Source organism: Lepisosteus platostomus, chromosome 6 (assembly GCF_059453375.1).
Source record: "Lepisosteus platostomus isolate fLepPlt1 chromosome 6, fLepPlt1.hap1, whole genome shotgun sequence".
In the NCBI taxonomy this organism is placed as follows: Eukaryota; Metazoa; Chordata; class Actinopteri; order Semionotiformes; family Lepisosteidae; genus Lepisosteus; species Lepisosteus platostomus.
In genome coordinates, this window is record NC_142616.1 from 35944499 (window position 1) to 35970166 (window position 25668).

General features: G+C 35.2%; 1 protein-coding gene across 2 annotated transcripts; it reads left to right on the forward strand.

Moving 5' to 3' along the window:
• tlx1 (T cell leukemia homeobox 1) lies at positions 1 to 25668 on the forward strand. Of its 2 annotated transcripts, XM_088635646.1 has the most exons (4): positions 1 to 126; positions 14202 to 14848; positions 16559 to 16796; positions 21175 to 25668. In XM_088635646.1, exons 2-4 carry the CDS (start codon positions 14377 to 14379, stop codon positions 21395 to 21397), a joined length of 933 nt encoding a protein of 310 aa, XP_088491772.1. In that variant the 5' UTR covers positions 1 to 126; positions 14202 to 14376; the 3' UTR covers positions 21398 to 25668. The 2 variants fall into 2 exon arrangements, with proteins under 2 accessions (XP_088491772.1, XP_088491773.1); XM_088635647.1 differs by lacking the exon at positions 1 to 126 and having other exon boundaries at positions 12205 to 14848; positions 16595 to 16796.

Consider the following 25668-nt stretch of genomic DNA (forward strand, 5'->3'; position numbering starts at 1 on the left):
GACATTAGAACATGTTTTCTGTTGACAAAATAAAACAAACACAGCTATCCAGTAATCTCTAAGAGGCTTCCTGGACGGCAGACCGCTTGCAGTGACTCTCGGACGAGACTAGTCAGCACTCTGAAGGTCAGTGCCGAATGTATCCATTTAATGGATACATTTCCTACTTTGACTTTCATAGACGCCTGGTAGATATTGCAAAATAGCCAACGTTCAGCATGATGTCTTTTAACTTTTCAATGCTTAGTGAGATTTGAGATATACCATTTGAAACCCTTTAAAGCTATAGCCTTAGTACATGCAAATGTTTAAATTGAGCAATGTCACTTTTGACCCCACCACTCTTTGCCTAAAAAAGGCAATATTGCTAAAGTCACTTGTCACGCTTTAAGTTGTTTTACCTGCATATCTGTTAAATAGGTTTTTACAGCTGCGAACATTCTACAGCGCTACGGAAGTACAAGCATTGGTTTGCTTTTGGGACCTGCGAATAAAAAGGTTGTGGAATGCTCTTCTGGATTGAAACATTAAGACTGCTTTCTAAGTTACGGTATCTTCAGCCAAGACGCTTTTCGCAGCAAGAGAATCTCATAGGAACGAATGGGAATACCAAAGGATATTTTTAAAACTTTGCTTTGCGTGGTGAGAAATTCCACAGTAATCACATTTTAAACTTGTATTAGTTGTTCTTCCCTACAGGCAGTGACTTCATAGTACTTTGTTTCTCAAACATAAACCATGTTATTATTGCACATTAGGTCATGCCGCCTAAACACTATGTTTAATGAATCTGTGTTAAGAAATCTTGAATTCAGTGCTTCAATTCAAGACGAACATTCAATGACATCTTTTGTTCTGCAGTGAGTGACTTTTTTTTTTGATTAAATGACCATAGCTGCGACGTTCATTTGCGAAGAATTCCCTGTCTAAAGCTAAGATATGCAGCACTCAATATTGTAGAATCTGTACCTTTTTCTCATTATACAAAATTAATCTAAGCGATTACGCGTATTAAAGTTAACCTCAGATACGAAGATTGAGCATGTATAATCATAAACCCCTGAATTTGGCAAATGTCAAACTTTAAAACTGATAAACAACAAGAAAGTTAACACTAGTCGTATATATTTTCATTGCATTAAACACCTGAAAGTGTTTCGAGTTTATAACAAGAAAAATGTATTGTACTATTAAAAGCAGTAATTGTAGCGTAAATGATATTTTAATTGTTTTAAACTAATAACGTGGTTGCACCTTTATGGTAATAGTTTATGCTAGGAAAAATGTTCAAAATGTGAAATAATGCATGACAGGCAGATTAGCAACGTGAACCAGCAAAGTTATGTAAAGTTTATATTTCTATTATTTCTAGTATGATTGATGGACCACAAGTTCAACGTATACACGAGTAGGCCTATTTGAATGTTATGGTTTGTAATTCTTCTTAAAACCCTTATTGTCAGGGACTTTGAAGAAATGGAGTGGAGGGAGTATTGTGGAATTTCTAATTTTTAATAACTGTTTCTTGAACTACTGTAGTTTATTTTGCACTCGCGTCTAGAAATGCTAGATTTTTAATTCTTTTACAAAACAATTTTTAACAGGGATCTAGAAAAAATGCAATAGTATACCTTTTGTTTTGAATGATTACGCATTTCTAATAAATAACTTTGTAAAGTCGATTGAGACATCTTTCTATATCTTACTTTCATTGCCTGCTGTACTCTGGCTTGATATAGGTCTGCTCTAGATGCACAATAGTAACGTGGTGTACAAATATATTAAGAGGGATAAGACTGTTTTGTCTTTTGCTAATTTAATACAATAATAAGTGATAAAGCATTTTCCTTTGTGATGACACTGGAAAACTAAAGAATAAATCTATATATTATTGCTTTATCAATTAAACCCACGGCTATACCCTCAGGCAAATCGCTCTAATAAACGTTCTGGTGAGATCTAAATTGTTTTAAGAGAAATTCGCAATCAGAACGTTAATAACAAATGTGTCTTTGTTTTAAATCTGTGTAATCAATCTTTGTTTCTTTGAAATTGCCTGAAAGTGTGTGTGGTGTGAGGGCTATAGACGCACAAAGGCAACACCTGATGGGCCCAGCAGCTGAGAGTGCGTTTTGGGTTCTTCGCCATTGTCACATGTATTGTTGCTAACATAAATCACTTTGTCAGGGTTGTTCGGTACTGGCTGGTAGCTGCTCGTCTTATAACTGATGGGACAAATTTAATTTGTTGCGGGGAATAAAAGGCACTGAAAGAGACAGAAAGGGAAAGCAGTAGCACATTAAGCCCCAAGGCCCCAACTTAGACTGCTGTTTTTTATTAGTGCTGCAGGCGGCTGCAAAATAAAGGAAGGCGTTTTCAAAATAAACAAATAAAAACAATAATTGAATTAGAATAATTAGCTTTTATGACCATGGTCGAGGTTTATTAATTTTTAAAACGTATTTCTGTGTAAGTAATGTTGGTTAATAATATAGTAGTATGTTAAGGATAACAATCTATAATAATACTAATAATTGTAACTATTCTCGTTGCTGTCAAGATATCTACTTCAGTTTATATGCTACTGTCTCTTCTTCTTCATACCTATATTAATGGAAGCATTTGACCACATTCTTATTGTTTAAACAACAAAAGCTTTAATGATTTCAGAAGGATTGTAGCCTTACTATCTGAACATTATAATAAAATAAAACATCTTAAGAGCATCTTGTTAGTGTCTTTTACTGTTGCATTAGTTAAATTGTTTAACCAATAGTTACTGTAAATGTACAGTTGTTAAACATTTTAAAGTTTCAACTTCGAATTAAAAATCCACAGACTGAACAAATATTTGTAGATTTATTTTTGCTTATTTTTAAAAAAATAATCCATAATCATACAGTTATACAACTGTACAAGTTACAAAGCCCCAAAACCCAATAGCAACAAAACATCTCACACATGGGGACAACGATGTGCCACTTTGAAGCTGATGGAAAGTTGGGGCCTGCGGTTTGCCTTTCCTTCATGTTTCCAAGTAATATGATAAGTCCAGTATAATTCAGTTCATTAAAAAATAACAAAACAGGCGGCCCTCACGCTCATCAATTAAAGCTGTCAAAGAAGAAGAAAGTCTGAACTGGGAGTAATTACACATCAGTACTTTAGAGCAATTAAAAACTCCCCTAATGGTGTTAATTGCCTTTTAAGTTCTTTGCAGTCCGGGTTTGTTTCAATTGCATATTTAACAGAACTGCAAGGTCTTTAAAGGTTGTTTCCTTTTCGCTTCCCTCTATTTACTAAATGAAGCACTTCGAGAAACCGATTGGGAGGGATTGTTGTTGTTTTTTGGTGTTCTATCACTTGGTTCAACTGGGCCATTTGTGTTAAATAGGCGAGGCAAAACAGATGTGATCAGAAGCAATTACCCGACTGATCAGAACTCACTTAGAGCGCCAACACATCTACAGTTCGAAAAGACAATGGCACGTAGCAACAAAGTTTTAATTTCTGTCTCGGTACGTGTATAATATTACCGGCAAAGTGTGTTTATTGTGCTATAGAGTGTGAGCTACCCGGGCGAAATTCTAAACTATTTTACGCAAATAGACTTTGGGGACTTAAGCAAATAGACGTTTACCATAATAGTCTACACATAAAGAGTTTTTACTTCCCTTTTTAAACAAATCTTGTAGACAAAAGTTTAAATTAACAGAAAAGAGACAAAAAAGGAGATCACTCCCAGACACCTCTAAGAAAAAGGATTCAATTATCAACATTCAATAATATAGTTTCCCACATTTCTGATTGAAAAATTGCATGCATGCAACCCTGAAACAAAATATTTATTTTCATTGTTTTCTAAGACGACTTAAAAGAAAAATAGTCGATTAAAATAGGTAACTAGGAAGGGAAAATAACGGCTTTAGGCCTATTCTAATTATCTGCGATTTTCAAAAAGACAACTACAATTTAAAATATGGCTGGCAATTTTTAGCGTCGGCGTGTTTTTATTTTGTAGATTAATCTTAAAATATTGAAATGAGTAGCCTGGGTTTGAAATTCAAGAGAAGAGCAGATGACGCGACGCAAAGGCACCGCGATCCTCAGTTAACTTGTGGAATATTGTGATGACAGGTATTTAATGGCGTGAAACCAATTCATTATTCGGCAACACTATAAACCAGTTCCGGTGTTTAATGGTGCTGCAATGTTAAATTCAGTACAGTGTATTTAAATAAGGCATTTTATCTATACGCATGGAGGGCTTTTAATTAAAACGGCTTTCTGAAATGTTTATACCCGTTCTAAAAAAGTTAACTTAGTAGAAACAATGCTTCTTTAATCAACTGCTTTACTAAATAAAATAATAGGTGACATTTTTGTTTCATTTAGAACGGTAAGCTGGTAAAGTCATAAATACCACTGGGAATAGTGCATACCTTCATGGGTAAATTCTTTATTAATACGCATGGCTTTCCTACTGTAGTTATGTGGTTATTACCTTAACCGACTTTTACTAATCGAAGTTAATTGCCTTCATTATGAACTACTACATTATTTGTATTCCTGTTGAGTTAAAAAAAAAAGATCGATTCTTGGGTCTAAGAGTAGCTACGGAGAGATAAATCACACTGCCCCCAGAATAGATGTAGTAGTGATAAAATAACTGGAACTACCTCAAGATTACCTCTATCCCGCATTCCTGGTAAATGGCTGTCTTTGAAAACAACATCTTCATGACTTTCTGGTAAATTGGTAAATACTGTAATACACTATGTAATATTTTATAGATATAGTGAACACATTTTTTAATCCTGCACATTACAGTTGATATAATAACGCAAGACAGCTATTAAACCTTCGTAAAACTGGGAATTTTTAGTGCTGTCTTAAGGTAAGTATTATTCTCATTAATGTACTTCGACAAAGTTGGAGATTCGGTTGCGAATAAGCAGAATGGCCACTGGTTTTAGTGATCCTCTATGTATACTGCACATAAACTATATACAGCAACTGTATACACCTGAAGAAGGCTCCACGGACGAAACGTTGCGTTTTCTCTCTTCTTTTTTTTCAGCATTGAATAAACCTATTACTTGTTCCTTTGCAGCCTACGCATGCTGACGCAGCTAAACTGTATACAACGTCTATTTTAAGCATCTCTTGCGACATGGGTTTTTTAAAATCACTTTTAGTTGTAACAGCAATGATGTTCTAAAATGTCACTTTAAAAGAAAAACTATAATTTCCGTGAAGGACAAACGATTTGAGGAGTAGTTAATCTAATTTCATTTTATCATTATAATAAACATGTACATTTCTTGTTTGTAGTTAAAACAACTATGGACGATGAAGTTTATTGTACAAGACACATACTGGCCACCGATTGTTTGAAAGGTAAAAGGCGGTTTTGAAGCCCTTACTATTACTCGAATACTTCGTTCCATGAGTTAGATGGTACATCTTGTTAGGTGTATATATAATATTTGTACTGCAAATGATAGTAAAAAAAAAGTGATATGTTTTAACGTTTATATCTTAATCTAATTGGTCTCTTAAGGGCAATGCTCGGGATGTACCAAGCAGTCATTCCGGAGATGCTCTGAGATTCAAGGTGCGGTGAAATCTCTGGAACTCCATCAGAGATGTCTTACTCAAACTGACAGATCTCTCTCCGGTGACTTTATTAATCCAGATTGAAGGAAAGCGTCTAAACACCCCCTCAGGAGCCAGCACAATAGTGATGGGTTGAGTGTGTCGGGTATGAACAACAAATCTTATCTTTCTTATCTGTTATGTAATCATTCTTTATGGAGGTTAATAAATACACGAGCAAAACAGATATCGGCTTCATTCCCTTTCGGAGATGCAAACACGAAGAGGCTAGAGGCAGGATCCCCATAAAATACTGCTCAACAGCCACAGCATAAGAAGTAATTAGTTTACCTTAACGTGTCTGCCACAGGCTTTTAATGGAGCTATCATTGCGAAGTGTTTAATTTTATATCCCTGTTAAGACCTAAAGCAAATAACCGCACGCATATTGTTTCTATCAAAATAATGAACGAGATTCAAATTGGCAATGCACCGACATCAACGGTTAATTAAAGGCTTACGTGAATGCCTCGTAGTACTGCATTCTACACTTCACATACAATAGCAAAGACTTTCTGATCCCGAAATATTTTGACCAATTTCTTCTTTTCAATTAAAAGGAATGTATGGAAGGGTTCGCAAAAAGTTCGTAGACTTTCACTTTTGAGTCAGATTACATTACTTTGTTTTTTTTTTAAAAAGAACAATTCAACAGTAAACGCTTTAATACAAAAAGACGTCAGGCCCTTCAGACACGATAATCAACTGAAATGTTATATTCAAACTATTGTTGTGAAACTCTGAACAGTATAGCGTTTTGTATATTACAGTAAATGGGCTATGTAGATGTGAAAAAATATTTCCCCCACACATTTCTTTTCATTACAAAACCTTCGAGGTGCAGCGGTTCGGGCACTGGACCCAATACAGCATCTGGGTTCAGATCACCAGATGGACACAGCTGTTAGATGTGTGAGAGAAGCTTTTTACCCATAGTACTCCTGTTCTTCCAGCTGTAGAATCGAGAAGCAGTGGGGCTGACCTGCAAATAGATCGCCGTGGCGTTAAATCTATGGGGGGAGTTGTATTCTCCGTCCGCTTAATGATACAGACCCTGGAGGCCTAAGAGGCACAGGTTTCTAAATTTCCCGATCTGTTACACTGAAATGAAGTTCGTAGAAGTCAAGCCAAATTGTTTACATAACGATAAACTTTCCTTCTTAGATTCCCGAGCCCTATATTTAGAGTGAGGTAATTCCCCGTACCATTAAAGTAAACTGATAGATGGTTCCACAATTCCCTCTTCCATAATGGATTGTAATGTTGCTTTCTAAAGTGAAAGTAAGTCATGAAAATCGTATTTGAAACTTTATGAAGGTACTTATTAAACTTTATTTTTTAACCGAGGTATAATGTCCAATTTGTCTGCATGAGACAATTGCCTAAAACTTGACAGAAAATGTAGAATGAAACAGTTCCCTTGTATTTATGATTTTATCACTATACAACATGTGAATAATATAAAGATGCAAAAAGAAATACAATTTTTAATGACCCGGAGAATATTTGGGGAGTTAACATTTAAAGGGACTGAAATCAGTCTGCGGGAGCAAACAAAGGCTCATACAGTCTTAGTCTGCAATCCTATAGTCAAATTTTCAAAGAAATGAACGCCTTGTGATGTGTGATCGGCTCTGAGGTGTAGGCCTAACAGCTTGATATAACCAGTTATTCCATTATTGACATCTCTCCGCTACTTCTATCAATTCAAGAATGTGATTGTGTTTCACCATTGAGCCCCGATGCTGTAGTTAGTTTAGTGTTTGAATAAACATTATTCGGGGAAAATGTAGGCTTTGTGTTGCAAATATATCCTTAGTGACAGATTATCCACTAATCGATTGCCTAAATCAAAATGCGATTATCTCTTCCAACAACGTTTCGATTGTTCTAAGAAAATGGACTAATTCTATAATTTGATAAAGTACAGTATACTGTTATTTTTCTTCAAATACTCCTTGAATAATTTAACACCGGGTGATTTGTTAGCCCGGTGTTTTTGTTCTAGATAACAAAAGAATGCATTTAAATGTAACTATTGCATTTGCATTTTTTCCCAGGTGAATGTCGCCTACTTTATTTGCAGTTAAAATGGCAACCAGAATGTTTGAATATTTACAACAAACACTTTTTTATTAATGGCACATGCTTCAAATTTATAAAGGACTAAATTACTTTATTTACCAGAAATTATGGTGTAGTGCTGTTTAAAGTACTAACATGTATGTATCGGCAAATGTGCATTAGAAATCGAGCCATCCGTTTTCTCTACCCAGATGTTGAAAATTCGCTTATTGGTGCCTGTTGAAGAATGAAGCTCATAAGCAGAACATTGGTTGATACTCTAGAGTTAGTTCAAGTCCTGCAGCCAAAGTCAATATTCATGTGCTTATAAAAGAATCAGATTGTGTTTTATTCAACCATACTGTTTGGTCTTGAAATGTATAAACGTTTCCCCTGTTACATTGAATTAACGATGGTTGTAATAACTCTCTGCAGCTGTCCATGTTTATTGATTTTCTTCATTTTCATAATCTTGATTTAGGCCTATTTCTTTACCGATCATTTTAGTGATTTGTTACAAAAGACCCTAGTGTCTCCTTAAAAATAAACTTTGTGGTTTTGAAAACTTAAGAGTAAGAGAAATCGGGAACAATTAAAGATGTAGGTCCAACTTAATAATATTTGAATATGACCCATTGTTGAACTTCAACTGTGGACAAAACCAATGACTATGTAAATGATGCGTCATTTTACAGTGGCGAATGCAGTTCACCTTGAAAAGCTTGAGACTCGCCTGTTTTTTTTTTTCAGGTGTAAAAAGCCCATGCAAGAGAAACCCATAGAAATGTCATTAGGGCTCAGTGACGGTTCAGTTACGCCCGAATGACAGGCTGCGATGGAAATAGAACATCAACTTCTACGCTTATGTTGCCCATTCTAAAAAACAGGATTCACAAATTTAGAAGAATGTAGATCTACAGTATACTGCAGATCAATCATCAGTTGTTGAATTAATCTGTGAAACTCCAATCTAACTTGCTCTCAAGAGTTTTCCCCTTTAGCGACAGTTTAATATTCAAACGATCTTGTTTACAAGTAGTTCTTGAAAAATCAGCCTTTCGATGGAAGTATCCTGTTTGTTCTGTGTATGGATTTGTATCTATTGTGTTGGGTATGCAAGAAAATAAGTTTGTTAGCCATAGGTTCTGCTCATAAAAAGTACTGGTTGGGATTCACAGCTTTGGGGCTATCTTTGAAGTTGTACTTTAATCGGTTCTTTCCAATTATCCAAACTACACATAAGCCAAACTTCACATTATTGTCAAATATGAATAACCTAAATAAAAATAAATTTACATTTAGACTATTTAGCATGCGCTAGTGTTAATACCATATACAGATCAGTATACATAAGGACTGGGGGCAACTATATACAATATCTGCTGATCGTTTCCAATCATCAAGTGTAATAAAAATATCTTTCCCAAAGGCTTGTTAAAAAAATCGGTTTTTCGGTTACATATACTGTACATCTTTAACCGAATAACGGACTACAACACAAACTGAAATAATATCCCCGCAGTATTTTGTTTAGCACGGTAGCAACGTATTTTAAAAGGTGATTTGATATTGGCTGATCACTTCCGAATTTGAGGAGTAATTATGTCACTGGGTCTCCTTCTTGAAACATTCATCAGCTCCTCTGCTCGGGGCAGAAATGTTTTTTCTCTTTCCAACCACAAGGAGTTTGGATGATGGAGATGGCGCCAGGAGGTTCCCACAAGAGTTCAGAAGTCAAGAGCTGCGCAGGTAGATTTGGAAATGCGATACTTTCAGAGTAGAACTGTAAAGGGTGTGATACGAAAAGGAAATGGATACAAAAAGGGAACCTGCCTGTATCAGCAATCACGGTGTTGAATTTCAGGACTAAAACAAACAACTTTTTTTTTCTTTCAAATTTCGTAAGAAAAATGGATTCCTGTTTGTGGACCAACAATAACGTTTTACATATTAAAAGTCTTTGTTAGGGCTTTTTATTTACAATTCCTTGCAATTCACGTTATGTTTCGGAGCATCTTGAGAAGGAATACTTTATTTCAAGATTTGAGAGTAAAAGAACGTTTCAGTGGAGCTGCCTTCATCAAGGGTAGCATTGTGGGTGGATGGTGATTGATGCTGTGGAATATACATGTTCTCCTTGTTTTCCCCTGATTCTAATTCCTCCCACCTTCCAAAATTACACTATCTAGATTAACTGGTGTCTTAGACTGCCGTGTGTATGTGCCTTGCTATGTACTGGCGTCCTGTCCATGGTGTAGTCCCGCTTCGTGTACCGTTCTTTCACTGAAATTTTGGGCTACCGCCACTTTACCAAGAATTAAAGACTTATACCTCCATCCAAATACAGTAATCCAACAGGTCTAAGACCATCGCGTTCTACAAACCGTGCAAACCAAACCAAGCCACAGAACAGGCCTAAATGCTGGCATGACTACTTTAATCTAGGTGTAGAGACCCGGGCTATTCAAACATTTCAGAGTACTGCAGAAAGCAGACAATAGAGTATCTCTATTAGAGCTTTCGAAAAAGTATATATTACTTTTTTGATCCACACAGAAAAGGGGTAGATGGTGATGTTTGAGGTTAATGAAGACAACGAACAGTGGAAATTTTTCTAATTACTTGTAATTGGAACGGTAGGTGTCTCAGTCGAAGTGTCAAGACGCGTGTCGTGCCATTGCTTCCGATACTGTCGCTTAATAGTTGAGTCTGATTTTGGATAATTAAATACTTAGATATCTCAGATACTGAGATAGGAACATTAACCAATTGTTCTAAAATGTAGTCCTTCTACAACCGAGAGGTACTGTGAGGTGTACTCTAAAGAGCATAAAACTGCATGGACAATATCTGTTTTAGATGGATTCGTCAATAAAAATCAAGTACATTCTTGACATAAATCTTAGCAAAAGACCATTTTAATTCAGATGAGGAATCTTACCTGTCTCTGTCCAATCTAATTAAAGCTAAAGTCAAATATTCTACAACAGCGTTTAATCAAATGTATTGGAAAACTTTAACATAAGCAGAAATAGAACTGCTTTCCGGTGTATTGCATTTCCCCTAACAAAAAGCTATATATTAACATAAATTGCTGTTTCTTACATAAGCACTTTAAATATAACCTCTCCCACGCCGCCTTTTAAACTGTATACATAGCAATGAAGGCATTAGTATAGCGTTTCTTTTTAATTATTTACCTGTTACTGAAAGTGCTCAAACTTTGCTAATGGCCCCTGTTCTTGCGAGTTGACATTACACTAAATCTGGTAGCAGGGCATTTCATTAAAGTTTAATGTCGGTCAATTGGCCAGCAAAAAGCCTGGAATCCCATATCAAATATTAATACTTTAATGCTTTATGTTAAATAATCACATCCCCAAAGCTTTCTGGAAAAAAATCAATGAGCCAACTGCTTCTGTTTCATTTCATTTAGACATTACTTTCGTGATTCTATGTATTTAAAAACATTCTTAAAATTCTGAATAATTTTCAACGAGCAACTTTATTACAATACACCTCACACGTTTTGTTCCTCCGCTAAAGTTTAAAAACATTTTATTTGTACCTTTTTGCTCTGCATCAAGATTAAAAGCTCATACAGCAATAAAGAGACTTACATTGAAGGCAAAATACATTCATTTATAATCTGGTATTGGACAGAATCGAGATGTATAGGCTTCAGAATATAATACATAAATTACGATGTGAACAAAATGTCATAAACTTACCTTGTTGGTTTATTAACTTCATATTTGAGATTGGTTCAAACAGTTTTCCCCACTCCCGTGTATAATACCGAAGCGTTTCTCTTTGCTCCCTAAACTACTCGCACAACTGAGTGAAATACCCAACTAATTCCCTTTTCAGACAAAATGTATTGGTTCGTTTAGTGAGAACCATTCCATCTCAATTAGTCAGTTTTGCTATCCGATAACAATCGAGGAAACAGCTATTAAAATATTTACACAATGAACTGACTGCTTTCAACTTTCTTGTGTTGAATCTATTTAATGTCTTTAGATATTTAATATTTATATATTAAATATATATTTAATTTAATAGTACATTCTATTGGTTTTAGAAACTTCTCTGACATAGTACAGGTTGTTTTCTGTTCTATTTTCTGATGTATTTAAAAATTAATTTAAATTTTGAAATAACATTCAAAAGAAAAATGCATGAGCGTTCTCTATGTATAATTCCATGTTGTTTCTAATATCTGAACTTAAATTTTGCAAAAATAAGTTTTGTTTCATTTCATGGTTTGATACAACATTGACAACATTGGCCCTTTTTTGTAAAATTTAGAACCACCATCTTCTTCCTGGAGGAATCTGCATTCACAACTCATCGCCATCCAAACATGAGATAGGAAGATACGTTCACCCGACAGTGGGCGGGCGTAGAAGAACTATTTCTAATTAGGTATATCTCTCCCAAATGTGACACTGAATGCAACTACAAATGTCCTATAGATAACGCCGAGACATTTGAAGTGAACAATTTGTAATTTTGTATGTGTGATAAATGTCCAGTAATCTGTAGGCTCCTGTTTTTGCGCATTATACTGTAAATTGTCCCCATCAAATGATTTGAACCTTCTCTGTAGACAGTGTGATGTGTGAACAAATTCAGTTTGCATTTAAAGGGCTCATGGAATTTTACAATTTTGCAGTCCTCTGTATGTTTAAAAATAATTATTATAAATCCGCAATTTCCATTATTTTTCTGTTAAGACACCTAACTAGTGTTTCCTCATACATAACTATGCTATGGTGTGAAAAACACGAGCAAAGTTTATCTTTGGATTGCTCAGATTAATCCACATTAAAACGATTTTGGAATTGCAGAAATGAATGAAAATTGTTCTCACCCAAATACTTTTCAGAAATCCTCAAAACGTAGGTTTGTGTTTCATAAATCATTCTTCAAATATCTCTCTCTCATTTGTTTTCAGTGACATATGCCGTTAGTACAAAATTTACCTAATTTTGTTAGGCTTCATAACAGTGTAAAGATAATCAACTGCCCCTGCAGGGACGGGCTGCGTCGTATTTTTTCTTATCTTTTCGTACTTCTCATGCTTTAATTGGAGCCAAAGGCTATTGAAAGTGGTCCCCATTTTTAATCACTGATCAAATTACTCAATTCAAGAGAAATGCGCTGTATTTCTGTTAGACAGATACGGTCACCGCCTTGACATGTTTTGTAAAGTAGAAGGCCGTGAGGTAGCCATTTTCTAACGCCTGGTGTGTCCACAAAAGGTAGAATCTAATTCTGAGGCAAATATAGATGTAAATACTAAATAATTATGTAAGCGTGCTTTCCCTTTTTTCTAGAAGAATTCGGCGAACACCAGCATGTGACCACAAGTCTACGTGTAAATCTCTGGAGTTAGATTCTTCATAAAACAATAAATAATCTTGAAAGCCACCTTCCTTCTGTCATTTGGGATTGTTCCTTTAACATCTAAGATATGTTTAATAAAGTCACAACAAAAACTGGAATTAACATTTACCCTACTTGTCATATAATGTGTGTTTCATCACCTTCCTAAAATGAAAATGCAGCATAAAACTAAACAGCAGAGTAAACGTTATGCAAATCGGTTGTGTTCTGCCGCCTGACTATCTTAATTCATAATACCTCTCGCTAAAGCAATGTACTTTAAAATCTAGGATGCATGCTTCATACCGTTGTTTTTCATCAATACATGTGATACTAGATCGGTCTCTCATTTGCTTTTTAAATTGTTTCATATTCAGTTAGCTCTTGTTGTGATTTCAATAATGGTTTAAGACGAACCCGCAGATAATTGAATGAGTTTCATATCCTCTACCAGTTAATTATAAAATCGATTTCCCCCACAATGAATGTCTTTTGTTTGTCAGCCAGTTAGTCTGTATTTTACTACTGCATATTTAAAAAAATAATTTGGCATAAATCCGATTCAGATTTTCTGGTGATGATAACATTGTGTGTTCAATGCAGTGAAGTATTACAAACATGTCGATCAAGAAGCTACTAACATAAATTTGTGTTTTTTCTCTTTGTTCTTGTTAATACTTTGTGCACGATCTCGTACTCTTTGCATACGTTTCAACACGTTTGGCTCAAAGATTCCACAGCCTAAAAGGGAGCGAAAACAAAAAGCTAAATACTCAAATGCTTCTATTTCTCAGTCAGAAGTACAAAACGAAGGTAATGGTTGCTATATTAATGCTTATTCGACGTTATAAATTATTCGCAGACTGGCGCTTTGCCTTGTTTCTCTTGTTAACTTTAAAAGGAAGCTACGGTTGGCAGCAGTTTGATTTCGGGGTTTGGCTTTTGCAGAAACTCCTACCCTTTTCTTTCCGTGTGTCACTCAGAGAGCTTCTCTCAGCTTTTAGCCAATGGAGTTGCAAGGCCTAAAACTACAGGCTTAATCTCACACAGGCCTTTTGGCATTATGATTGATGTTCCAGTTTCTCCAGCAGGCAAGCTCCCAAAGCAAAAAAAGCACATCGACTTCAGCTCTGCCTTACTCACTTCTACCATTCTCACGTCTTTGGGAACAACTGAAGCGAGACCAAGCAACATTTGTAACTTCCATCTGATAACGCGGCTGGAGTGGGGGACCTCTATATTTTGTGGAGGGTTAAGGAAACAATGGATCATATAGGGGCCCATCATATCCACCAGACCCACGCCGAGCCCATAAGTTTTGGAATCGATCAAATTTTGAACAATCCGGATCAGGGGAGTTGCATGATTTCTAACTCTAGGCTGCAAGATTCTGACTATGGTTTGGGATGCATCGTGAGCAGTGCCTACAACACAATGACTGGCAATTACAACACCAGCAATACAGGAGGATACAATAGCAGCGCCTGTAGCATGGCACCTTTGAATGGGTCTTACAATGTGAACATGGGCATGAACATGAATGGGAATAACCTGAATTCGGCAGGGGTTATCCGTGTGCCAGCGCACAGACCACTAAGTAGCGTTCACCAGCCAATTTCTACCGGTATGCCTACAGTGCCAAGTATGGGCAGCATGAACAGTATGAATAATCTCACGGGACTGACATTTCCCTGGATGGAAAGTAACAGAAGGTACACGAAAGACAGATTCACAGGTAAGAGCAGTATAACAATATTTCACCGTGTTTCTGGAGCTTTTGAATGTACGCTTATGATCTTCACAGGGGAAAAAGAGCTTTAGTATTTGGTATAAAGATTAAAAAAGCGAGCAATTGTACGTTTTTGCAAGTCTTTAATAGACTGTGACTTAATATCTGTAATTTTATTTTATGGTAAATTGTTAATTTTGTTTATGACACGATAATTATCACGTGGTATATTCGTACAGTCCGTAATTAAAGAATGAATTATATCCATCACAAAAATAATCTTTTTCTAAGTTCTTTGGAAGCCATAATTGGATGCATGAAGGCAAAATTATTTTGAATTATATGTATTACATTCTGAAACATAATTTAAAAATATGTTAACACGTATTTCCTCAAGACTTGTCGTATTTTCTGTCACTACATCAATGCATTTGGATGAATTACAGTTGACAATTGGCATAGAAAGAAAAGGATGATTAATGATTGTCTTATTGTCAGTGCAGTTAGCATAATTTTGTAATACCATAGTTTACTGCTAATTATATATGCGTTAAACTTAGTTCCACTGTGTATGCACGTGAATTAGAAACGATGAGCGTACAGCGTTTTTAACAATTTGATAATCGATATTATGTTACCTGACATTTGATATTAAATAAATCTTAAATATGAAAAGTTGGTAATGATGCATTACCTAATGTGATATTAAACGTGATATAACTAAGCATATTAAGAATGGAATTAGATTTAGATACGTATTAATATATAACCTATAAATGAAGGAAACATTGAAAACTAGACAAATACGAAAAAGAGTGCCTTGGGGGAATTTAACAAGTGCAAAAAATTGTACATTTCAGACGCCTGTCTAGTAATACGCAGGCCTTAAGTCCAAAAGGATACCTTGGTTTTACTAAAATAACTTTAGATGTCGATAAATGCACCTGCGGTAACACATACTGTAGTATTAGTCAGTTTAAATTAAACAGATTACAACTGTTTTCGTAAACATTTTACAGTCAGTGATGTTTTATTATTTTGTGTCTGTAGTCTTAGACTATTTAGTGCATTTAAATAAACTTGGGTTGATTTTAATTGCGTTTCTTTATAGATATTAAATGGTAAATGTATACAAGTATAGAAAAAGTTCCTTCCTACAGTTTTTGCAGCTTTTATTCTTGTGTGAATTCCATGTGTTCGTCTTTCATAACTGCAGTTGCATTTTATATTTGCTTTTATTTCTAAAAGGCAGATTTCTTGGAGTTAATCGTATTTTAATAAAAAATCTTTCCTTTTGCAAATTCTTGGCTGTTTTCAGACCATTAATAGATAATTTTGCAAATTAACACAAAAGATGCTTTTATCAAGCAGCCATATGGAAGAATAACGTTGGCCTGAAAGTATCGATTCTGTGTCAAGTTGGATTGACAGTTAAATATCTCTTGAGTACTGTGCTTATTATTGTGCAATTGAATATATAAAAATGATTCTAGAAAGAGCATTTGTGAAACACAAAACAGTTGTTTTCCAGGAAATCTGTGTTTTAGTAAATCATGTTATCATTACTATCACTGCACACTATGGCAGAATGACATCATGCCCTAAATAATTTAACCCCGCAAGGTCTGTCCTCTTTCTGCCTCTGCTCCGGCGGTGCTTTCTTAATATCTTGCTGATTTTGCCGCTTGCTTTTGCCCTGTCTGTCTCCCAATCCAGTGGCACTCTCACCCTTCACTGTAACACGCCGTATAGGTCACCCATACCAGAATCGGACGCCACCAAAGAAGAAAAAGCCAAGAACTTCGTTCACTAGGCTCCAGATCTGTGAACTAGAGAAGAGGTTTCATCGGCAGAAGTACCTAGCGTCTGCTGAAAGGGCGGCCCTGGCAAAGGCACTTAAAATGACAGATGCCCAAGTCAAAACATGGTTCCAAAACAGAAGGACAAAATGGAGGTAAGATTACAAAGATTAAACCATGACTTTTTAAAGAAATAGCCAATAGTTACGTATTATCGGTTGCCTCAGTCCGACTCCCATCATACCTTAAGGTAGGCCTTCTCTGCAACTGCTTTCTTGTTATTACACGGCCAGTAAGTAAAAACTGTACACTTGAAAACTGTTTCTGCATTTCTACAGAAGGTCATTTAAAACGTCAGAATAGTCAACTGCTTTTTACTTTTTTTCTATTATATAGACTACTGTTATGTATAGCCTATACTTCTTTTCAAGTGACACCGAAGGCCACCTACTGTAATTTCGAAATTATAATAATTGTGAAAATTAATGCATTATCCACATACTTTTAATGTTTTAATATATGGATTCATATAAATGATCTCGGGAAGGTTTGTATCTGATCAAGCCTTGTCATGGGCAATCCTACGGACGTTTTAATTATCAAAGAATACAATGACAGAAACTTCTCTAAACACATGGAAAAAGAACAAACATACATTCGCTAATGTTGCTAATTCATAAGATTATATAAGAAATATAATAATGATAAGAAATAAATCCGCCGTTTTTGGCAGTCTTCAAAGTTTTAGCACTTAATATATGTAAGCTATACGAAATGAATTCCACGCTGGTATGAACTACTGTTCGGTAGTGTTAAAACTCAATTACGACCAGAGCCCGTAAATTTCAAATAATTTTGTAGTGCGTAACTCCTTAAAATGTAATGCTTATTATTATTATTATTATTATTATTATTATTATTATTATTATTATTATTATTATTATTATTATTATTAGTCAGTAATGCCAAGAAGAAGTCGTCCTGCTGATGTTGTGTTCAAAGGTTGCTTTATTTCTTGACAAAGTTTAAACTTGAAGTCTTATATGAAAAGGGTTCCACTCAAGTGTTTTATTGCAGGATATTTTAAGCACAAATGTTAATGATAACCATTATTTTAGTCAGCGTGGAATTCCATGACACGTAGGCCCATACGTTGTTTTTATTAATTGTGCTAGTGTTAAAATTCCGACCGGTATGGATTTTTATTTAGTAAAAGAACATATTGTAAGGCGCTTATATTGCATTTGTTTCATATTCTGGAGTGATAAGGGGCATTTTCATTCCGAATTAAATTTCCTCAGTAAATTAATCAGGCAACCGGCCACGAAATTGCATTTAGAGACCTGAAATGAAATTATTGCTCTTTAATTACTGGAATTTGAAGGCATTTTTATGCGTCTCTGTTAAGCTCCAAGACAGCTGTTAAGACAATAATAAGCATAAGATTGATTTCTGAGAGTTCATCGGGTCTTCTAATTTTGAAAATAAAGTACTAGGTATAACGCTGTACAATATATTAAGGTATTCTAGATTTTGTTTCTTTAAATCCCAGGAATATGCAAGTTACTATTCCAGTACATATTTACAGAAGAGATACCGATTTTACAAAACACCTATAAAAATTACGCATGTAGTCAAATGTATAACTTTGTCAGGAGCACTTACCCTATTAAATGAGTATAACCCCTATTCTTTAATGTCTCGGTACCCCCCACTTTAATTATGCCAACACGCCACTTTATTTTCCGTAGATTTTTCAGTAGTTTCTCTTTAATAGCCCACGAATTTTGAAATTGTGAAGTCATATTAATGTTTTTTTTATTTGATAATAAAACATGCATAGTATGTCAACAAGCAAAAGTTAAAACTGTTTTAAAGTAATTACTTTTAAAGAATACAGTTGTTACAACGATGATGATTGTTTCTCTTTTTATGTGTTTTTTTTTGTACAATTTCAAGTCTTGCTCGGGTAACCTGTGCATACCTTGCTAACCTTTAACTAATAACTTACTTTGCTATGATCGAATTCTTCTTCAGTATGAACTTGACCGTAACCGAATTATAATAATTTCGAGAACACATATATTCCGTATGCTTTGACTCCTACCGTCAGATGTAGGGATTTTTTAGCTGCTCGGTGTATATATTGTAACCATGCTACTATTTGCAGGTTACAAAAAAATATCCATCCATTTCTAACCGCTTTCCAAATTCAGGATCGCGGGAGGGCCGGAGCCTATTCAGAGCTCAAAGCAGGTCACCAGTCCATCGCAGGGCACGCTACAAAAAACAAGATATAATTTTTTTCCACAAGTATCATATTAAATAGGTAACCCCATGGGTGTGGAAGGCTTTTAAATTTGTAATTAAAAATAAAATGTAGAAGAATTAGTAAACTGCAGGGTTGGGTTCTGTGTTGAAATCTGACCTCTGAATAATTTTATTTTCTGCGAATTCATACACCACACAGAAATTGCAATGAGTAGTTCAGGCGGACAGCACAAGCAGATATATAAAAATGCAACGTATGTCAAAAGCTAATCACTCTCAATATCATAATAAAGATACAAACAAGACGTACAACCATAACTGCTAAAGTAGTTCTCTGTGTTCCTAATTTGTCACGGTCACAATGTTGCCAGCAATCAATAGGGAAGTGCGCACATTTTGAATAATACAATACACTCAAGATTCGTATATACCTCTTCAGGAATTTGATAAGTATGTTTTCTAGCCACAGGAACGTGCACAGGATGAGGAAGTCTAAAAAGACAGCTATTCCATTAACAGTAGGTTCATCAGAACTAATGGTCTGTGAAGGGACATGTGTAGCTGGTCAGCTAGGAATACCCCAAGGAAACCCATAGTCAACACCTTTATGCACTGTCCGTGTCTTAGACACTCAAAACAAACGGGACGAATACTTTATTATTTGAAGAGAGGTGTGGACAAATGCAAATGTAGCATAATAGAAGCTGCAGGTGTATGAAATGCAAGTGTTTTCTGAGAACTATTGCACGTTACCACCACAGCATGGAATAGGTTATGATAGAGGATATTCGAAATGCAATTCTATACCCACGTCATCTTATTCTTAAGGGCTTAACACGTTGCAGCGCTCGGACTGAAAACTTTGCTTTTCGTGGTAAACAATCTGACTAAATCGTAGCCGACTCTATTTTTTAGCATATACTGTATAGCCTGCATCGATAATAAGCATCTACTGTACAAAGCTACTTGACCTTCACCATACATTAAGATTCTCTAGGGGGATGTCTGTCTTTTTTTTTCCAATAAGGATTTTTTTCTAATTCTGTAGAAACTCACAACAGCCGTGCTATACAAATTAAACAATGTCCCGCATCTCTGCCATGACCTTGCTAACTTTCAGATAGGAAACCCAATAAGATCTCCTAACCGCTCCATAATCTACTCCAGCAGGTTTGTTGAATACCAGCTATAGCGTTACTCAGACCTTTTCAATACAAATTATATGCAATGAATTGGCTTCAATCCCGTAGCTCAAGTCTTCCACACATTGCTGTCCTGTAAAGAGCAAGACCACAGTTCTAGTCTAGACAGTTATCCAACATATTTTGAGTGTGTGAAACATTGTTCCAGAAAAAGAGGGTGAGATTTCAAATCGTTTGTTAAACTGCTTGTGTATGTTCCTACTGTAACCTTAAGCACTTTTATTGTTTTATTCAGTTATGCAGTTTAAAGCAGTCTTTGTTTCAGTTTGTAGATAGGTTTACGTTACAACAGATTTTCTTGTTTGCACACTGAAGTATTGGCCACACTGGATAATGTGACGAGGAAATAGGGAGATATCAGGAAGAGAGAGAGAAAACTGGGCAGTTGGAAAAGTGACGGTTAAAATAAATGGTTAAAAACAGAACATCCGTCTCCATCCAGTTCGTAATCCTTACAAGCAGGGCGTTTAACCACCCCTTCATGAAACCTACGGTTACGTTACCTAAATATACAAATATAATAGTCACTATTAGCCGTCCGGAAACATCACCTAGACCCGAAAGGACGACAGTGACAGTGCTACGCTCTCTAGGGTTCAAGGACGTGACGTCACCTTCTGCAACAGGCTCAAGGCTACTAAGCCCATTTAAACGTACGATAAGAAATAAGTGTATTATCCATGCAAATTAACTTTCTGACATACAATTATAAAGGAAATAAGACTTAAGTAAATCTTACATACTATTTGTAATCCTAGGCATTTAAAGCTAGATCTAAAAGAGATAAAATCTGTAGGCCTACTGTAGGCCTGAAGACGAAAAGATATCAAATGAAACGTATATGTTAGTTAGGTACAAGTAACACTTGAAGGAAAATTTATAAAATGTTAAAAATGGAACAGACGCGCTAGTCCTGGGTGTTGTCACAGAAGTAAAGGACTATGCTTCTTAACATTAATTTTGAAGTGAAGTGTACCGAATATCTGAATGCTGACGTTAGCCAAAATTAGAAGAATGTCAATGGAACTTTGTTAGACTTTGTTTCTCTGTTTTGATTTAGACGACAAACCGCGGAGGAGAGAGAAGCTGAAAGACAGCAAGCCAATCGGATCCTGATGCAACTGCAGCAAGAAGCCTTTCAGAAAACTTTAAACCAGCCAGTGCAACCGGACCCTATTTGCCTTCATAACACATCCTTGTTTGCTCTCCAGAACCTTCAGCCCTGGAGTGATGATTCGGGAAAAATTACCAGCGTAACATCCATTGCTTCCTCTTGTGAATAGAAAATCATTTCATCCCTCATCCCCCCTACCGTCCAAGCTCGATTGCAATAGAATCGTGAAACATATCTGAATAAAAGTTTCTTGCGAAACTCGACTGAAAGACTATATGTAACGGAGCACATGTTCATGCAGAAGAATTTCACATATACGCCCTTTTGATTAAAATGACTCAGCAAAAAAAAAGAACGATTAATACGTTGGCTCAATAACGAACCTCTTATTTTTACTATTTGACGAAAACTGCCTTGTGTTGGACAGAAAACACACTTCGCTTCAGAAACATTGTGATGTGATTTTATGCAATGACTTTTTTTATCTGCACTGTTATCGCATCTTTTTGTAGTTTTTCTTTCATTAACTACCTTTCTTTGATAAGTTCGCGAAAGCTTAACTGTTCGGAAATTGTCGAGAGACATATTTTCTAGTCTATTATGACTTGAAATATAACCGAGACTTACCTACAGTATTTTTTTACTCCACTTAATGAAGGGAATGGAGCGACACTGACAACTCACAATCTGCCGCAAGTATTGATCACACCATCAGTTTTAATTCCCCGACTTTCTGAGTTATATTGAGTTTTTTCTACACTAATATGATTTATTTTTTACGTTAGTTCAGAACACCAATAGTGCTCGTTTAGATTAAAAAAAATAAATTGTGTTAGAACTGGCAAAACTCACACTACCCCAATAAGCTTTTTGATTTTATCATTAAGTTTTTTTTTTCTTTCATTAAAATACCATTTTATCTAGTACACCAAGTAGAGCATGGTATAATAATTCCCAATACGTTTTATTCTGTCAATGAGTTATTCTAATATACAGTAGGCGTACTATCATCCTGTCTCAATTCCCTTCATTAAAAATGCACTTACATTTATGTGTATTAATTTCTTATAGTGCTTGTGTACATTTTGTGTAAAAAATAAACAATTTATGAAATTAATTGTAGGCTATAGGCTATATATTTTATAACTTTACCGCATGTATTACTTGTTTTTATCTTTCGTCTTCGGATCTTTCGTGGGGTTCATCTAAATGTTTTGCTGCAGTGTTCATTTTCCTTGGCGACGTATTTATCGCTGTATGCTTAACACAAAGAAATAAAGTAAGGATTTTTGCAGATTCCGGGAACTCACATTCCAGTCAAACGTAATTCGCAGTGCAACACTTTCCAATATAATACAATAGAAAGAAAATGCGGATTACATTATTTTGTTTGTGAAATATGCTGTTTCAGAACCCATAGGCTAATGATAGATAAGACCTACAGTATGGCTTTTTTCAGTATTTTTGAATTTAACATCGGTTACTTTAGGTAGGCCTACTTGATTTTGGGCAATTCTATAAAAGCAAATTAATTTGCTACACTCAATGTATTTGGAAATTAAAGTTCTCTCTAAACTTACTTTCTGCCGTGTATGCCGCACATAAATCCTTAAGTTTAAGTGAATATTCTTATACTAAAACCAGTCTTTAAAAACTAAGTCTAACAACCCTAACAACCGCAACTGGAAAACAACGATTCTACTGTACTTTGCGCCCTTGTCAACATAAAGGCAGGTGCTTATTCTGATTACAGCTGTCAGTTTTCTTTAAGGTAGACTTGTGCCATCTGTTCAGCCTCTTCATTCCCTTTCTTTTAATATAAAATGACCCCGGAACTACATGAAGAAAGCGATGTTTTAGACATTTTAAGTGCCTTTTAAAAATCTTGTACTTGAAGTAACTTGTTAAGTCTTTGGAAGAATGTGAATTCATTTTCAAGACATCCACTCATTTTACCGGGAGCTCTTTTGTTGCATGTCGCTAATATCTTGCATGATATAACGCTGTAATCGTGGAGATTAAGTGGAATAAGGAAATGTAATTAATCAGAAATACAATAGCAGTATAAACGTCGTGTTTCTCTTTTGGCTCATTTGAACAATTCTGTAACATTGGTTCAATTTGCGATGTCATTTCAGCAAACAGCAGTTCCCCCCTAATTATTAGACATCACTGCATAATAAATAGTTGTGAAAAATATAGTTTTTTAATATATTTAAATATAAATGTGCCCCGTAAAAATCTGTCAGTAATTATCTTCCATTCTAACGTTACATTCTATTATGTAGGCCTTCTACATTATAAAAACCTTAGATCTACGGTTTAAATACCAGAGATTTCCAGCAAATGCATATACTGTACAAGTTTTAACATTGGAATACATGCCTAAATAAAGATGTTTGGGAGAAGAAACGTTTTAGAATTCTCCGAAAATGTCCTTCTGTCGCTGGTTATTCCCAAGGGTATAAATTAATAATCTAATATTGTTTTACACTGACCAAACAAGAGCTGTAGTTTTACAAACAGAAATTACCAAGGAATGTTATAACATGAACTCTTTATTGTTTGTTCACTGAGTATCAGTTTTCGCTTTTTGAAAAAAAGTTACTTACCTTAAAATTGTAATTGGGCCATTACCTACACTACTGCAACAACTACTTAAATGTAGAATGTATAGTTAGAAGTAGTAATCTATGTTTTTCTGCAGTTATCGGTCAATGTCATGTATATGTATATTTGAATACCAGAGATGAGCATTGTGAATGCCGGAATTGTTATATATACAACCAGTTTGACTATTTCACAACCACAGTAGGCTATTTTCTTTTAGAATGTATCGGTCTCTTCGATCCTTTTTTAAATAAATTGTTCATATTTGCATAATGAGTGAGCGAAGAGAAGTAGACGATAATAAGAAAACAGGGGCTGAAATAAATTTTATGTCATTTAATTATCGTAGACAATCGTCTAGCATTGTAGATTGTCAAAGCTGACAAATTCCTTTTTCTTTTACCAACCTGTGGCTCTTTCAAATCTCGTATTTTTCATCTACCAGTAAGGTAGTGAGTGAATAGTTCGTAGGGTAAAAGAGCAAAACATTAAGAGAGTTAAGGTGTTTGAACATCCATTCTGTCGTGATTACTACACAACAGCTCTGCAATACCAGTCGTGGTGTGTCAATTTAACGCTTTGCGTTATTGCTCAATAATTATTTCCCGAGCACCAGAAGCTGTATAGATTTCTATTTTCATGTTAATGTTTTGTCTCGTGTTTTAGACCTTGGGGTCCCTACTTCACTCTTCCATAGCTCGTTTCAACATCAGAATTACAACTTTTATTCGGGAATTTGTTAATACAGCGTTTTTTTTGTTTGTTTGTTTTTGTTGGTAATGTATTATTTATAAAAGTTCTTTTTACCGGATTGTTTTTTTCCAGGATTTCTGTCATAATTGTCCGTAATTCGGTTGGTAATGCTACGTTTTTGTACGAATTCATGTAATCTACTGGTGTGCAAATTCTGAGGGACGCTTTGTATTATGCGTATTTGACACCTTCATCTTTTGTTTTGTTTTCTGAAATACTTGCAATGTGATTTGGATTACGGTCTAGCCGGAAAACAAAATCTAATTTCCATAATCTTTGTGGGGAATACAAAAATAAAATGTAATTGTGCAGGGAATACGACTCGGGCATGCTTCGTATTGGATGGATGGAATACTGCGTTGTTGTCTACATTGTCGCCACCATTTGGTTTCAAAACGCTTTTAAAAAGATGCAATGGGGCGGTGTTCTGCTAAAATCGTACAGTAAGTCTCAAGCTCGGGCTTTTGCTTTTAAAAATGGATGTTGTCTTCATTATGTCTAAAATGTTTCTGAAAATGCATTAATTTTAATCTTCATACATTATGTTGAGCTCCGTAGTGCTACATAACAGCAACACAAAAGGAACTAAATGTCAAATTGTATTTTTTTGTGTTAAGTGACATTAATTGGATGGCAGTGAGACAGGCTGGCATTATAAACGGGATGATGAAATGAGGGACAATCCCGTGGCAGGTACTGTACATGGTGAGAGAAGGTCTGATCTTTAAAGGACTATAGTAAGGTAGGTGAAGCTATGTAAAATGAAATTGTTTTAATTGACTCGGGTGTTTATTTAAGATACTTAACTAAATATTTTTGGTGAGAAGTGGTTTCTTTATGAGCTACAGTTTTTAAAAATCTGTTAATCCTCAGAATGTTACTTTCTCTGCTCAGAAAGTATTGTCCTCTGAAGCTCATAATAACCACATTAAACTGTTCCTTAAAATATTAATGTTGACTCATGTCTGCAAAAATGGCATTTTGTGCCCACCATTCTTATTATATAGAAGCAATTCTTATTTCAGTAGTGTATATTATCTGCATTTTCTGCTTTATTAAATATATTTATCATTACAA

What these genes read in the sequence shown, in the direction of transcription:
- tlx1 (XM_088635646.1), top strand. Translation starts at nt 14,377, where the DNA reads ATGGATCATATAGGGGCCCATCATATCCACCAGACCCACGCCGAGCCC. An exon ending in CACGAAAGACAGATTCACAG is followed by an intron (nt 14,849 to 16,558) that starts GTAAGAGCAGTA and finishes CTCCCAATCCAG; the next exon opens with TGGCACTCTCACCCTTCACT. An exon ending in AACAGAAGGACAAAATGGAG is followed by an intron (nt 16,797 to 21,174) that starts GTAAGATTACAA and finishes GTTTTGATTTAG; the next exon opens with ACGACAAACCGCGGAGGAGA.